The sequence below is a fragment of the Buteo buteo genome, chromosome 13 (genome assembly GCF_964188355.1).
Source record: "Buteo buteo chromosome 13, bButBut1.hap1.1, whole genome shotgun sequence".
NCBI lineage: Eukaryota > Metazoa > Chordata > Aves > Accipitriformes > Accipitridae > Buteo > Buteo buteo.
In genome coordinates, this window is record NC_134183.1 from 18516559 (window position 1) to 18532001 (window position 15443).

Here is a 15443-nt window from a genome sequence, read left to right on the forward strand (position 1 = left end):
CTAAAACACTTCCCAAGGTCCCTTCCAACCTGCATTACCTAACCATCCTAAATCCTGCCTCTTCTGAGCTCTGCCAGGATGGAGAAGGTGTGAATGCAAAACCTCTGCAGGAAGAGTCTGGCCTGGGGTAGCAGCGCCTTCCTGGCGTGGGGTGCAGGCAGATGGCACAGGCTCCGTGGGCTCTGGCACTGCTGGGATGGATGAGGACACCCAGAGGGGACTTTTCCTGGAGGAGAAGAGGAGCGTTAAGGAGCTGGGTGCTCATGCAGGAGAAATCCCTCCAGCGCTGGGGAAGAAAACTCATGCTGGGAAATGATGCCTTGAAGGTGAGGGGGGCTATAATTTGGTTTTAAAGGAGGGGGGTGATGCATGGTGGGGGGAAGCACCTTGCAGTTGCCAGAGGAGGGCTCGCAGGGGACCAGATCCTGCAAAGGGGGAGGATGGGGATGGGAGAATTGAGGCCTGAAGTGCTTTGCCCCAGGTTGCTCAGGAAAGCCCTAGAGCTCTCGCTGCCTTTGGGTGCATTTTTGCAGGGGCAGGTCCCACCCCTGAGGAAACTGACTTGTTAGAAGGGCAGAAAACTGAGGTTTGGGGTTGTTTTCTGGATATCGGTCCACTGAAAAGTGAAACAGAAATTTCCTCTCCCCTGGGAGTTGCCTCCTCCCTCCTCCACACCGATGTCCCAGCACCTGCCACCTCCCAGCCTGCGGCCACTGGGGACGGACACGAGCAAAGGGGCACCTGCCTGTGCACTGGGGAGAGGGCTTGACACCCCCCCAGCCTGCCTTGCCCAAATCCCTGGGGATCCTGGCAGGAAATCCCTTATTATACACACCACTTCTGGCAGCAGCAAGCCCCGCGAGCAGGTCCGGCTTCTCACCTGCCCTTGCTCTCAGATGTCCTTCCCCTGTGGGGAAGGCGCAGGAGGAGTGTTTAAACCTCCCCAAGACACCCTGAAGCCCCCCACTCCCCCAAAGGGTTGGCGTTGAGCTGCGGGGTGAAAGCAAACAGGCTTCCCTTGGGTTTCGCAGCTGCTCTCAGCCCCCTTGCTCGGGGACAGGGGTCCCTCACAGGTCTCTGTTAAAGCCCTTGGGCTGGCAGTGAGGGGGGGGTCACGGATTTCATATAGAAGCATATGACTGTGATCCTTTCAACGAAGGCAGGCCCCACCCTTTAATTTGGGGGTCTGCCAGCCCCCCTTTCAGCTTTGCCCTCCTCGCTGTGGGCTCTTCAGGGGCCACAAGTGGGATGGGGGCACAGGCAGGGGGAAAAGGGCTGGAGTGGGGGCCAGGACACAGGTTTTGGGTGGGGGCCAGGACACAGGTTTTGGATTTGCTGGTGCTGCTGGGGCTGGATTTGGCCCCGGCTGTGGGGTACGGGGGGGGTCCCGCACCCTCCCCACCGCATCCCTGGGTACCACAACCCTGCCCGTCCCCAACCTTCAAGCGTCCCCATCCCGGGGTCCGTCCCCCCAAAATGGCCAAGTCTCAGCCCAAACTGGCAGGTACCCTTCAACTCCCCATGGCAACGCGAGGACCAATAGCAGGGCCGGAAGCTGTTTACGAGGCGGAGCGTCGCCATGGCAACGCGTGAAGCCTTTCGGAGCAGCTACTTAATGGCAGCCCCCGGGCGACCGGCAAATCACGGCGGGCAGGGCCTGGCACCGCGCGGGCCACCGCTCCCCCGGAGGGGGGAATAGCACACCCCCCCCGCCATCCCCACGGCTGGGGATTTTTTTTTTTTCTTTCTTTCTTTCTTTCTTTCTTCTCGGCCCCCCCCTCCTTTTTTTTTTTTTTTTTTTTTTAATTTCCTCCTGTTTTTCCAGAAGCTTCTTGCTCTCTCGTGAACTTTGGAAGTTGGGGGACGTCGCCGGGACGGGGTAAGGGCTGGCGGTGGTGGCCGAGAGCAGGGGGGAGCGGTGGGGTCGCTGGGGAGGGCGGTGGGACGGGCCCGCCGGACGGCACTGCTGAGGGCTCGGCAGGTCTGCACGGGGCGGGGAGGGTGTTTCTCGTGATTTTTATTTTTAGTCTTTTTATTCCTCCCCCCCCCGATCACCCCCCACCCCCCTCCCCAACCCACCGCAGCGAGCATTTCTGGGCTCTCCCTTCCTCCAGGCGCAGGAATTTGCAGGGGCTGGGTGGTGACACCGGGGACCGAACACCTGAATGAGCTGTCGCTGCCCTAAGCCTTATTTTTGAGGGGAAAACAGCCTGTTTTGTGGGAGCGGGGCAAGTGATTCCATTCCCCCCGCCCCCCCCCACCCGCGTGCAGACCCCCCCCCCCCCCGGCTGTTGAGCACGGCGTCATTCAAACGGTGGAACCCCCAGCCCCGGCGCAGCCGGTGTCAGGGCTCCTCGTCCCCGGCTGGCCTCGGGAGGCTCTCTCCTCTCCCAAAACTACGGGATTTCGGGTTTACAGCCCAGCAGGCAAGCCAGGCACCGGGAATAACCGAAGCTTGAATCTGCCGGCTCGCTCTGAGTGAGGGGGTGCGTGGGGTGGGTCCGTGTGTGTGTCCCGGGTTGTTTTAGGGGTACCGGGTGAAGGGAGGAGCAGGGATAGCGTGAAACCCAGGGAAGTTGGTAGTGGCGGGGGGGGGGAGGAACTTTAAGATATTTTGTCGAGGTGTTGGATCCTGAGATTTTCTCCTGCTAGCGGCAGGTGGGAGAAACATCCTCGCTTGGTGAGCTGGCAGGGCTGGATTTTGGTTGTTTGAGGGAGTTTTTGTTGGGTTTTGGGTTTTTTTTTGTTGGTTTTTTTTTTTAATTCTTTCTTCGCCTGAAGGCTGGCTGGGCAGCGCTGGCCCACCGGGGTTTTGGTGATACTGGGGAGTGTGGGTTTGAGGGAATTTCGCTGAGGTTCGGGGCTGCTAAAGCACCCTGGGGGAGGTGATGCAGCTCTGGTGCGCAGCACCCCAGGGATGGGTCTCACCCAGGAGCACCCATGCCCAGCCCTGCCTGGGTGCTAGAGAGCTGCTGCACCTCAGGGAGCCTCAACCCTCTTCCCGTTGTTATTGCAGGATCTGCCCCGTCGCTTCCCTCCCCTTCACGTGCACCCCGTGAATGCAAGAGCTGCCGACACACCAAGGCATGGCTGAGGGGTGGCTGAATCGCCCGCGAGCAGGATTGAACAGAGGGCAGAAGGGCAGCATGGGGGACTCGGATGACCTGGACGACAGCCTGACCAGCCTCATGTGGCTTCAGGACTTCTCAATCATCAACGCCAGCATGGGCAAGTCCTCCTGCTGCCCCAGTGGCCCAGACCCCCATGACTGTCACAGGATCCCCAGCTTTGCCGCCCCGTGCTCGCCCCTGGCCGCCGACCCGGCGTGCATGGGCATGCCCCACACTCCCTGCAAGCCCATCTCCTCCTCCACCTCGAGGACGGCGCACCACGCCATGGCCATGCACCCTCAGCTCGCAGAGGACATTGACTACAAGACCAACCCGTACGTCAAGCCGCCCTACTCCTACGCCACCCTCATCTGCATGGCGATGGAAGCCAGCAAGAAGCCCAAAATTACCCTCTCTGCCATCTACAAGTGGATTACTGACAACTTCTGCTACTTCCGACATGCTGATCCCACCTGGCAGGTATGAGATTTGGAGACCTCTTGCCTTGTCCCCTCTCCCCACAGGGCTGGGGAGGGCTTTCCGCAGCCTCCACCGTGCAAGGCAAGGTCCCGTGGGGATGCTGGATCTCACTGGGAAGAGACCGGCGCTGGTAGCCAGTGGGGAAGGGCTGTAACGGGAAAGAGCTTGGGTGTGCAGAAATGCCATGGCCACGAGGGCAGCAGAGGGAAGGAGCCATTACAGGGGAGAGCCCGGGGCCATTTTGGGAGCAGGGAGGTACCCACTGGGGTGCTGGTGCCTGCAGCTCCTCTTGGCTCGGGGGTGAAGGCATCTCTGTACCCTGCTCTGCCTTTCTGGAGCTCTTGTGGGGTCCAGAGTCCCTCAGGACTGCACACACATGAAATTGCCAGGTCGAGTATCTCTGGGTGCTGAGGACCAGGCATAGGAGAGGGATGGAGAGGACCGCCAGGGAGATGTCGCTTGTTGGGGAAGTTCAGAGCAGAAATGCTGCTGCTTTCCAAGCAGGGCAGAGGCAGGTCTCCTGTCCCCTTCGGCAGGTGAAGGAGGCTCCATTGCTGTGACAAGCTGGTGAGGTCTCAGAGGGAAGCCCAAGAGAGGTCAAATAGGGCTGCTGTCCCCAGCTAGCACGAGCGTGTCTCCAGGGGGTAGCTCACCAGCTTTGAGGACAGCCTGAAGCACAGGGGCTTTTCCCAGCCACCTTGGCTCGCTGCCCTCCTCTGTCACGCGAGGGGACCTCTGGCACATGAGGCTTTCTAGGATGTGGCAGGGCAGGAAGGATCCGGGTGGCTTGTCACTCTGCTCAGGTTATTCCCAGCCCAAATCTGCGGTGTGCCAGCGATCTCAGGGGTGATGCTCACCCAGGCAGGGCTGGGCAAAACTGGTGCAAACCCCCTGCCCACGCGTTGCCCACCTTCTCCTCAGGCAGGTGGGTCTCCAGCGGCTCTTGAAGCCCGTCACGGGGAAGGGAACACCCCAGTCCCTCTCCAGTGCTGCCTGGGTCCCCCAGCCTCCCCTGTGCTGGGGGGGACCTACGGGAGTGATTCAGGAGGAGGAGCTGTGTGCCAGCATGTTGACTTTCTCCTGCAAACTCACGGCTGGATAATCACCACGTTTTTAATTAAATGTGTTTATTAAAAAAAGAAAGAAGGTTTTCAATCCCTCTCTGCAGAGATGCAGGGGGTTCACGGGATTGTTGCAGGCAGGAATGATAAATATGTTAACTGGCTGGGTAATAACGGAGGGCAGTCCAGGCTGAATGAAGTTTGGGATGGGGAGGGGTGATGGGGAGCAGAGAATTCAGCTTGCAAGTCTCTGACCCTTGTAAAATTTCGTTAAACTGTAAATTTGGAGTTACCACAGCCTGGATTGTTTGCAGGGATATCTGTGTTCCTGCTGCCTCTTTCTTCTTTTTTTCTTTCTTTTTTTCTCTTTATTTCTTCTTTTTTTTCTTTCTTTTTCTATTTCTTTTTTTTTCGTTCTTCTTTCTTTCTTTTTTTTTTCTTTTCTTTCTTTTTGAGGCTGTGTTCTCATCCCCTATCCCAATTCCCGTACGTGAAGACAGCCTGGAAAGGTCATACCACCCATACTCTGGGGGGAGATGGATATATTCCTGTGGGAGCTGAGTGCTTTGGAGAGGAGCCAACACACCCAAGGAGCTTCAGCCCAGAGGAGGGTTTTGTTGTGTGTGTATGTGTGTGCGTGTGTGTGCGCGTGTGTTTTTCAACAGCTCTAAGCATTCAAGCCTTGTTTTTCCTATTCGGCACTACGGATTATGGATGAATAAGCATAAAGATATCCAGGCAACATTAAAAAAAAAAACAACCTCTACCATATCCAATCTCTTAATACAGTCTTGGCTTTGTGGAGTCCAATGCTGGGTTATTTACCCAATAACTGAGTTTCCTTTCTGATTATTCACATCACTCCAGGCATATTCAGGGTTTCAGAACAGCTCAACGGGAGCAGAAACTCCTCTTTTTCTTTTTTTCCTTTTTTTTTTTTTTTTTTTTTTCCCCTCCTTAGCTCATTTAAGCAGTGGCTGATGAAGATGCAGTGATTTCACATCAAGCTTCCCCAGGCCAGGATGCACCTCTGGGGACACACAGGGCTGCAGTGGAACAGCCCACGTGTCTCTCTGATTTTTGTCTGCCTGGTTTGTGTCAGCCTGGCTGTGGGGAGGCATGGTGCCTATTTTTTGGCCAAATATTTTCCCCTCAACACTAGCAATAGGCACAGATGAACTGGGGGATGCAAGGAGGACCCTGATGATGCCATCTCCCATGGTGCTGCCACATGTTGCCACTTGTAATGGGGCCATTGCCACATCGGTGTAAAGACCGTCCTCTTCCTCCTTAGACACAAAGGAGGGCCTGACGTCCTCCAGCTTAGCTCCATGCCTAGAGCAAGTCTGGCCAGTTTCTCCCAGTGCTCTGCACGATCCAAGGCCCCGTGGCCCCAATTTACACCCAAGGAAAGTTGCCCAAAAACTTCCTGTTGTTTGACAAGTCCTAGCTTGAACCCGTTGGCTCCTGTCACCTCTGGCTGGATTAGACAGGAGGCAAGAAAACTCTGCTGGTAACTCGGGGCAGGGGAGTTTCTGTTGGGCGTGTAGCCTGGGATGTCTTGACATTGCCATTTCTGCTTTCTTTTTCCCAAAGGTCCTTGCTGAAGATGTGCTTTTCCACCAGCCTCCCCACACAGGTAGGTGCCGTGGCAGCAGACAAGCATTCAGCCTTGTTTTTTTTTCTCTTTTGGGTCTAGAACTCCATCCGGCACAACCTCTCCTTGAACAAGTGCTTCATCAAGGTGCCCCGGGAGAAGGGTGAGCCAGGGAAAGGTGGGTTTTGGAAGCTTGACCCCCAATACGCCGACCGGCTCAAGAACGGTGCCTTCAAAAAGCGGAGGATGGCCCCAGTGCAGATCCACCCGGCCTTCACCAAAACAGTCCAAGAAGAAGCACAGTGCGTTGCAAGCCCGGCCGCTTCGGCTTGCACCTCCAGTAATGTCCTCAACGTCAACATGGAGTCACAGCAGCTGCTGAAAGAGTTTGAAGAAGTCACCGGTGACCAGAACTGGAATCCAGTCAATGGCAAAGCAGGGCAGAAGCGCAAGCAGCCCTTGCCCAAGCGAATGACCAAGGCGTCTCGGCTTTCCAACTCTGCCTTGCTGACCCAGGAAGAGCAGACCGAGCTGGGATCTCTAAAAGGTGACTTTGACTGGGAAGCTATCTTCGACACCAACCTGAATGGAGACTTCTCCACATTTGGGGATCTGGACCTCACGCCTCCAATCAGCCCCATAACACGCGACCTGGACTTGACGGTACATGGGCACCACATCGACTGTCCCCAGGGGCAGGAGCAGGTCCTCACCGAATCCGACCAGAACAACTTGGACTTTGATGAAACCTTCATGGCCACTTCTTTCCTGCAACATCCCTGGGACGAAGGGACAAATGATTACCTCTCCAACTCAGTCAACATGGAGCAGTTGTTTGACCTCAATGACGCCTCTTTGCCAGCAGATGTGAGCGACTGGAGCAGTCTGGCGTCCCTCTTATAGGAGACCAGTCACCATTCAAAGCTCACACAGACTTTAGTAGGATGCTCCCCCCATGCTGCTGGGACTTAAAAGGGACAAGATTTTCTAGAGACAGAGACATCTACAGGGACTTTTACCAGCTTCATTGTAAAATTATTCACAGAAACATGAGGGGGGAGAAAAAAACCACCACCACAGAAACTGCTTGATATATTTTTAAAGGACACATCAGAAGTCTCTAGTCCATGAGTTTCCTCAAGAGAAGAAATATAAAGCTACTTATTTTTTTACTTTTAAAGGAAGAAATGTGAATTATCATATTTTTTTCCCGTGGAAATGGACACGGCATATGTGCCTTCAGGGCTAAAGGAGAGCACCTGCTAAATCCCATCTAAGACATGAGATTCCTGGTGGCTTAGGACTCGATAGACTAAGTGCAATTTTCTCACCTCTTTGTCTCTCCATTTCTCTCATTCCTTTTTCTGTCTAGAGTAGTTGGTAGGTATAGTGTGATAATTAGCTAGCAAGCAAATAGAGGTCCCTTCTGGATTCTCTGAGTTCAACCTCCCTCCTGACTTGTGCCTAGGGAAGAGGAAAAGGTTTATAAATTCAGCAAGTCTGCCTCTTTAGATGTTTTTATATAATCTATTATATATTATATATTCAAAGAAACCTATATTTTTAGCACTAGAATTTCTTAATAGTGGGGGGGATAGGGGAAATGCAGTTTGGGAGTTTTATATTTTCACTGTTTAAAGGCTTGGGTTCGTTGTTCTGTAAACCAAGACCACGCGAGGGAAGATTCCTGCAGCAGCAGCAGCAACAGTTTTTTTTAAGGATCCAGGAATTGGCCCCAACAGGAGAGGAGCAGCAGGGACCAGGACGCTCCCAGAACTGGCTTTCGTCTTTTTTGTACCCAAAATCCTTGCTGCGCTTGTTGAAGGGTCTAGACCACCATAAACCCTCTTTGTCTTTCACCAGCTGACATAGCCCCTCTCTGTTTTTTTTGGTTCAAGACTGTTGCTCTCCACTTCTTTTGCTCATCCATCAGGTTCCGAGAGGCTGCCAGGGCAACGCAGGACCCCGATTAAGGAGCCATAAGGAAAACACCATGGCATGGCCATCAGCTGGTGGTGATGGGGTCACTCCACATCGAATGCTCCCAGGTGAGACTGAGGAGGAAAGATTCAGGCTCCATCCAGGAGCTCAGGCCAAAGACTGTGTGTGCAACGGGCTCTGGGGATGGCAGTGGAGATGAAGTCCCATCCAGCCAGGAGCAGCTCATCAGCCGGGAGAGCTGCCAGGATTGAGACAAACTGAAGCTTTGGCCCTTTGGCTCAGTGTGCAGTGAGAGCGTGGCAGGGTCTCTGCAAAGTAGCTCAGAAACATTTTGGGAGCAGAGCCAAACTCTGCTGAAACTTGACTTGAAGCTCTCGAGAACTGGATTCTTCACCTCTCCTTCGCTGTAGGTTATTAGAGGTAGAGTAGCCATTAGGTAGGAGTAAGTAGAAGCTGTAGTTTTAATGGTGTGTCTTAGACTTGCTGAAAAATGGAAGATTGTAAAGAGTTTCTTTTTTGGTTACAAAAGCACTTAGAACCTTTAATGTGAGCAATATAATTTAGTGAGAGTATAGTTGTAGTGTAAGAATCAATAAACAAGCCTTAAAAAAATATAAATTACCCTTGGAGTACTTTGCAACCAAATTTGGGGAGAGGGTTGGAGCCATGGAGGTGGGAGTGCAAGTCCTGCATCTCCCTGGTAAAGCGTGGGGCAGGCTGAGAACCAACCTCTTCAGCTCATGCAAACAGCAGAGCTGGGGCTGCTGCTTTGCTCAGGTGCCAGCGTCTGAAGTCCCCTGGGACGCCACCACACAGCTGGGGCCAGTGTCCTGGGGCTGGGGAGTGAGGGCCATGTGTCTGGGGTCTTTGGGGGTCGGTGTAGGTGTTTATATCTGTATTGGCGATGCTTCTTTTTATTTGTTGTTTTTGTTACATTTTCCTGTTTTGAGGCCTCTATACTGATGCTGAAGAACTGCAGAGATATGTGTGCAATTTAACCTTTTTCATGGAAAGTTATTTACAAATTAAAAAAAAGAAAGAAAAAAAAAACCAGAGAAGAAAAAACCCTTTTGCTTTCTTGTTTCCCTCCAGCACCGCCTGGCTCTGTCTGATCCTCTCCCCTGGAGGTAGGGGACATCTCACCAGCCCAGGCCTGGTTGTACACCCAGCCCTAGTACATGGGTGCTATCACCCACCTCTGCAGCAGCACAGCAATTCCCCGCAGGGAAGCTGAAGCACAAACCACCACCTGCGTGGCGATGGTTGCACACTGCCTGTGTGGCACAAGGGTGTCCTGGTGTCCTGAGTTCTGGGAGCTGCTCCCAACCCCTGGAGCATCCTTCCGTGCCCCTGTGGGGAGCTCCGGGGGGTGACGTGGTGTGACTGCCTGGGACTATCCCTCTGCTTGTGCCATGTCCCCGTCCAGCCCTGTAGATGCCCTGAGAAACACAAGTGGCTCTGGAGCCCTCCTGGGTACAGGGCGGCGAGAGGAGCTGCACAGAAGTCACAGGAATAGCCGAGCCCTCGCGAGGCCAATTACATCGAGGAGCAGTTGGGCTCCACCAAGGCAGGGAAGAAAAGCAACGTACGCTCAGCTGGCAGCCCAGCCGGCGCAGGCAGGGCAGGGGGCGGTGGGTCTGGGGGCAGCAGGTTTGGGGAGCTCCATGGGGAGGGCAGGTTGGCTCAAGGTTGCGGGGCTGGCCGTGGGTACCTCTCTGTGCCCACACAGCCCTTCCAGTCTCCCCAGCACATGAGGAGCACCCTATCACCTCCCCAGTGATCTACTGGATCCCATTGGAGATTGGAGACCAGGCACTGCAGCCGTCAGCCCCAGGGCTGCCCATTTGCTCTGCAGTGGTCACAGCTGCTCCCAATCTGGCCAATCTCAACCCAAAATAAGGGCTGGGCTCACTGCAGAGGCTAGTCTCGGCTTGTGTGTGCTCTGTGCTAGGAGTGCAGGATGCAGCCCTTGGGATGAGGTAGGGTTAGCCCTGTGGGGGACAGCTTTGATGTGTCTGGGGGGCAACTTTGGAAGCAGATCTGGGCCCTCCCTTCAGCTTGGCGACATTGGGGACCATGAACCCTAAAAGGCAATAAGGAGTCTCCTGTCCTGGCTTCTCCTACTCTCAGGTCCCCGTTGGTAGCACTGGGGGAGCTACTCACCGCTTCGCCCTGGAAGCGGTGGCACTGGCAGCACTGCAAAAAGCTGGCAGTCCCCTTGTCCCTCGGTCCACTTATTTATTTTGTTTTGCCAGGCACAAGTGTGTAGTTTCTGGTTTTAAACCCCTCTGGAAAAAGAGGAGCCCCCAGCACCCCCACCCTGCCAGGGGACTGAAAAAAACAACCTTGCCAGGAAAAAATATTCCAGCCTGCTGGAGCCAGTCGAGGGTTTTAAAGTGAGAAAGGGTGAATATAAAGGAGGCACCAGGCGAGGCCTGAAACAACCTCGTTTTGTTCAGCTTCTGAAAGCAACAAAACCAACTCGAATGTGAATTTTTCTTTTTTCTTTCAATGAGATGGTTTGGTGGGGGGGGTATTTTTTTAAGCAGCAGCCAGGAGGTGCACAAGTGGGGCGTTGCGGGGTGGGAGCATCGCTTCCCGTGCGCGCAGAGGCAGGCAGGACGCCGTGCGGCTGCCCGCACAAAGCCCGTGTGTGCTTGGGGCGAAGCACGGTGCCAGGAGGGAGGTCGGGACCCGACAGCACCCGGCCTGCCCGGGCTTGCCGGTGGCAGCGGGGTTGCAGCCTGTGGCTGGGGCTGGTCCAGTCCTGCGGGCTGCCCCGGCTCGCCCGGCACAGGGGCGGCGGTGGGTTGGGGATGCCTGAGCTGGCGGCATCCCCCCTGTTCTACATGCGGGCAAAGTATCGTGCAATGAAACCCAAGACCACTGCAGCCCAGAGCCAGCTGCGTTTTGGGGCGTCCTACCACCAGCATGAACCAAAGAGGGTTTGGGAAGCACCCGGCTCCAAAAACTCCCTGCAAACTCAGCCTTCGCAGCCTCAGCCAGGTCCTCCCCCAGCCAGTTATTAAGCACATGGCAATTATTCCTTTATTATTTATTTCTGCTATTCCCCCAGCCATCCCCTCATCCATCATCCCTCCCTGATGGGCAAACATTGACACCTCAAACCAATCTCCTGTTCACAGAGGGGGAAAAAATATACACATAAGCCCTTCTTTTCTCTCCTTTTCTTGCCGTGTCTTTCTTTCCGCTCCATTGAGTGCGGGGCTGGCACGGAGCCATTCTGGCAACAGCCGGCTTTCACTTGCTAATCATCCTAAATATTGAAAATCAACGCCTAGAATAAACAGCTCAAAGATTGGGGCCATCTCTGCTCTGTTTGGAAATGCTAATCTCACTGCCTTTTGTTTTCCTTGTGTGGATTTGGTGCTGTGCGTTTGGAGGAGGTCACAGCTCACAGGTTCTTCCTCCACTCCCAGATTTTCCTTTTTTTATTTTTTTTTTTTATTTTTTTTTCCCCCCTCATCGTGAAAAATTCAGCCCATTTTAACGTCCTAGGCTGGGATAGCCGGAGCAGTGAGGGGCGGGAGAAGGGGGAGACAGGATGGAGGAGTGTAGGGAATGGACTCGCCTTGCATAGCAATGAATGAACCTCCAAAGTTAGGGGAAAAAACAGGTTCCCAAACATGCATCCAGGAATTCACATGGATGAGAAATCTTATGGGAGCTCCATCCTTGGTACAGCAGGTCCCCAGGGGGGACAGGGATGGGGATGGCGTCAGGGCAGCCTGGCCCCCAGCCCTGCAATGAGGGGCAGAGCTTGGGAACAGCTCAGGGACCCCCTGCCCCTGTGACACTGATTTTTAGAGGGTTTTATATCTGAGGGGATGGAAGTGACATAGCAAACTCCAGGCAGGCTGTGATGGGCTCCGGGGCTGGACCCCGATGTCTTTGCCTGGAGGGATCAGGCTGGATGCAAACACCTTTCTGTGGGGTTGCAGGGGCTCTGGGAAAGGTGGCTTTGAGAACAGAGAGGGGGCAAAGCCCCCCTTCTGCTTTTCCAGCAGTGACCTTGCACTGCTAGCAGAGCCCAGTGGGACTATGTGGCATTCACATAGCTTGGATGGCTTACAGCATCCTGATGGGGAAACCAAGGCAGGGCAAGACGATGGTCTGATGTGGACCAGAACCTGATTATCTGGGCAGCATTTTTGGAGCATGCCGGCACTCTTGTGTTTTTGGCCATGCTTTTGGGCCATGTGCAGGGGGTGCACCCTCTGGCACCAGGGAGCCCATCCAGCAAAGCTCCCCTCTGGTGTCTGCCTCCCTCCGTGCCCTGGGCAGCCCCAGGACGGGTCAGTGGGCTGTTGCCAGCAGCCGTTCCCAGCGGCGCGGCTGGCACAATGCGCTGGCAGGCTGGGGCTTGCCCTGCGGTGGGGGGAGTGCTGGTGGCCGCTCGCCCGAGCCACAATGCAACAGCCCCTGCGTAAATGCCGTCACGAGGAGATGCTCGGAATGCTGCCCCTTCCTCCTCCTCCTTCTCATCCCCACCGTCTCCCCAACACACGCCCGGGTAGGGGGCTGCAGCCCCGCAGGGCTCCTGCTCCTCCAGCCCAGCCTCTGCCACTGCAAGTGGCCCTCGCAAGCGGGGGGGGGGACACGCATCCAGCCCCTGCAGTGGAGGGGCTGAGCTGCCAGAGCAGTGCCAGCATCGCCTCCTTCTTTGGGAAACCACGTCACGCCGAGGTCGAAACTTGGCCAGTTTGCAAACAAGCACCGGGGCTACGGGGATTTCTTTACAAAGGCTGTTTTTTCAGGTGATTTATTTCCAGGTTTGGAGCATTAGGGCCACCCCACATCCTAAGACCTTTTTTCTTTTTCACTGCCATCAGGACGGTGAGAAACTCGCTTTAGAAATCCAATGCAAAAACCCTCCTTTGGTGTCTGACTCCAGGGGATGGGCCTTAAACCCCTCCCAAAAAGGTGCAAGCAGGGGCAGGCTGCAGGTTCTGCACCCTGCAGATGCAGCTCACCCATGGGTGCTGCTGCAGGCAGAGCTGGGCAGCAAAGGTAGCACAAGGGTGCATTTGGGGAATGGCCCAATTTGGGGCAACATGAGCATAAGCCCCAAATATCTGGAGGTTATGGATGGGGCCAGCCAGGCTGAGTGGCGTGGGGACATTGGGTGCGGATCCCCCAGGATGCTCCCATCCTGCGCACGGGGGCTGCTGGGTTGGAGGCCGGCGCAGGCAGCGGGAGGGCTCGGGGGTATTACGAGAGGTGGGTGTTGACCTAGAAATCGCAAAGAATTTGGCCTGGCATCGTGCTGGTGGGCGGCGTGCCAGCCTGGCAGCCGAGGGAAGCACAGCTCCACTCTGAAACGGCGTTCCTTTTCCCTGTGCCTAGCCGGGAGAGGTGATTGCCATCTGCCCTGGGAACTCTGTGGGCATTTTGGGCTCACTGGTGTCAAGGGGTGGGACACTCGTTGCTCCTAGCAGAGGCATCAGTGGCTGAGCGTGAGCTGAGGATTTGGTTTTGCTCCTTTGGGGAGTGCATACTCCAACCCAGCACAGGGTCGGTTCTGGTTCCCGGCTGGGGAAAGGGGGAAGCGGACCTGCATGTGCTGGGGGGAGTAATGCTCCATCTTGGCAGCTTTTGGTTACGAGACACATTAACAGGCAGGAATGTGCAAACATCCAAAGGTCGGAGCTGTGCGGTGGCAAGGCGTCTGCGGCGGTTCCAGCCCCTGGGAGCGCAGCAGGCAAAGGCAGGACCCCCATGCCCCGCTGCAGGCAGAGAGGGATGGTGGAGGAGGATCCCCTCTGCACAGGGCTCATTGGACCTGCACCCCTTGGTGGACCCAATGGCCTCACCGGGTGGCTCCTTGCTGGCCCTGGGGTCGCCGAGCACATTCCTGCAGAGGGGTCGGGGCCAGCTGCAGCCCTGCACGGCCTCCCTGTTCCCATCACGTGGGGGGATACACGCCTGGCACTGACCCGCATGGCAAACACCCCCCTTCCTTCCCCAGCAACGTGACGTAGAGAGAAAATGAGCATCGTCCCCAGCCTGGCCCCCAGCTCACGAAATACAGTGCCCCGTAGTTCCTCCATCCCCAGGATCGACACTCCTGGTGCACGTACACACATCTCACCTATCCTGAACCCAGCTGGGAACCTCAGGTCCTGCTCTAGGGAGGAGACAAAGGGCTTGGCCATGTGCTGAGTGGCACCATGTTCATCCCCAGTATGTGCCAGCTCCTTGGTGGCCCAAAGGGCTTGGCTGGAGGAGGGGGTCTCTGCCCTGTTCCCCCCACTCCAGCAGAGTGCTAAGTAAACAGTGACGAGGGGAACCTCGTTAATCCTGGTCATTCATTTACAAAAAGCCATTTAGAGCTGGCTATGCAGGCAGTTATCAGAGCACAGGGGAGGTTTTCCCAGCAGGACCTTAATTCCCTTCGCAAATAAAGCCGGAGGGAGGGAGAGCACAGCTTGTGTCTGTGATGGATGAGGGCTTGGGGGGACTTCTGGGGCCAGCCTTCAAGGGGTTGATCCCCACGAACCCCCTTCCTGCAAGGAGCAGAGGATCGTTGAGGGATTCCCCATTAGGTGATTGCTTGGGTGCTGTTTCAGTGCAATTGCTGCTATGCCGCATCCTTTCCCTGGAGCAGCAAGGCTGGCATGGTCCTTCTCAGTGCTGCATGGGAAGGACTGGGAAGCTGCAGGAGCCCAAACGCCAACCCTTGTCCCACATGGACTTGGTTTTCTGGGAACACTGTGCATCCCTACGGCACATCACAATGGTCTGCACCCAGGTCAGGATCAAAGTGAAGCCAGTGGGGCTTGGAGACATTACCACGGAGGCTGGTAAGTCCTTTGGTGGATTTGCTCCCATCTCATCCCTTCAAGTTCATGGGCACGGCAACAGCCAGGGTGCGTGCCTGCGCGCATCCCATGCCCTGTCCGTGCACGCTTGCTCTCTCTTCCAGGGGCTCTCCCCTTTTAACCCCACCTGGAAGGGAAAGTTGGGGACTCCTCAGCCAGCTCAGAGCTCCTGGTTTTTCTGGCTGAAGATTAATCTGGCTAAAGATTAATCGCTTTTTCTATCCGGCTGACCTAAGGGGAGACAGAATAGGCAGCGTCTGGGGAGGAGGCGAGGGCAGTGCCATCGGCGACGGTGTTCCCACGCGTTCTTGCAGCCTGGGGCACCGGCGGGTCACACCACAGGGGCACACAGCCCAGGACGGCCCTTCAGCCCATAATGAAAGTTTTGTAATTTTATGTTAATCCCGGCTCC

General features: G+C 55.5%; 1 protein-coding gene across 1 annotated transcript; it reads left to right on the forward strand.

Moving 5' to 3' along the window:
- Window positions 1–2486: 2486 nt before the first annotated feature.
- Window positions 2487–7318, forward strand: FOXJ1 (forkhead box J1). Its single transcript, XM_075044963.1, has 2 exons — window positions 2487–3590; window positions 6351–7318. Exons 1-2 carry the CDS (start codon window positions 3060–3062, stop codon window positions 7149–7151), a joined length of 1332 nt encoding a protein of 443 aa, XP_074901064.1. The 5' UTR covers window positions 2487–3059; the 3' UTR covers window positions 7152–7318.
- The last annotated feature ends 8125 nt before the right edge of the window (window positions 7319–15443 follow it).

What these genes read in the sequence shown, in the direction of transcription:
- FOXJ1 (XM_075044963.1), top strand. Translation starts at nt 3,060, where the DNA reads ATGCAAGAGCTGCCGACACACCAAGGCATGGCTGAGGGGTGGCTGAAT. An exon ending in ATGCTGATCCCACCTGGCAG is followed by an intron (nt 3,591 to 6,350) that starts GTATGAGATTTG and finishes TTTTGGGTCTAG; the next exon opens with AACTCCATCCGGCACAACCT.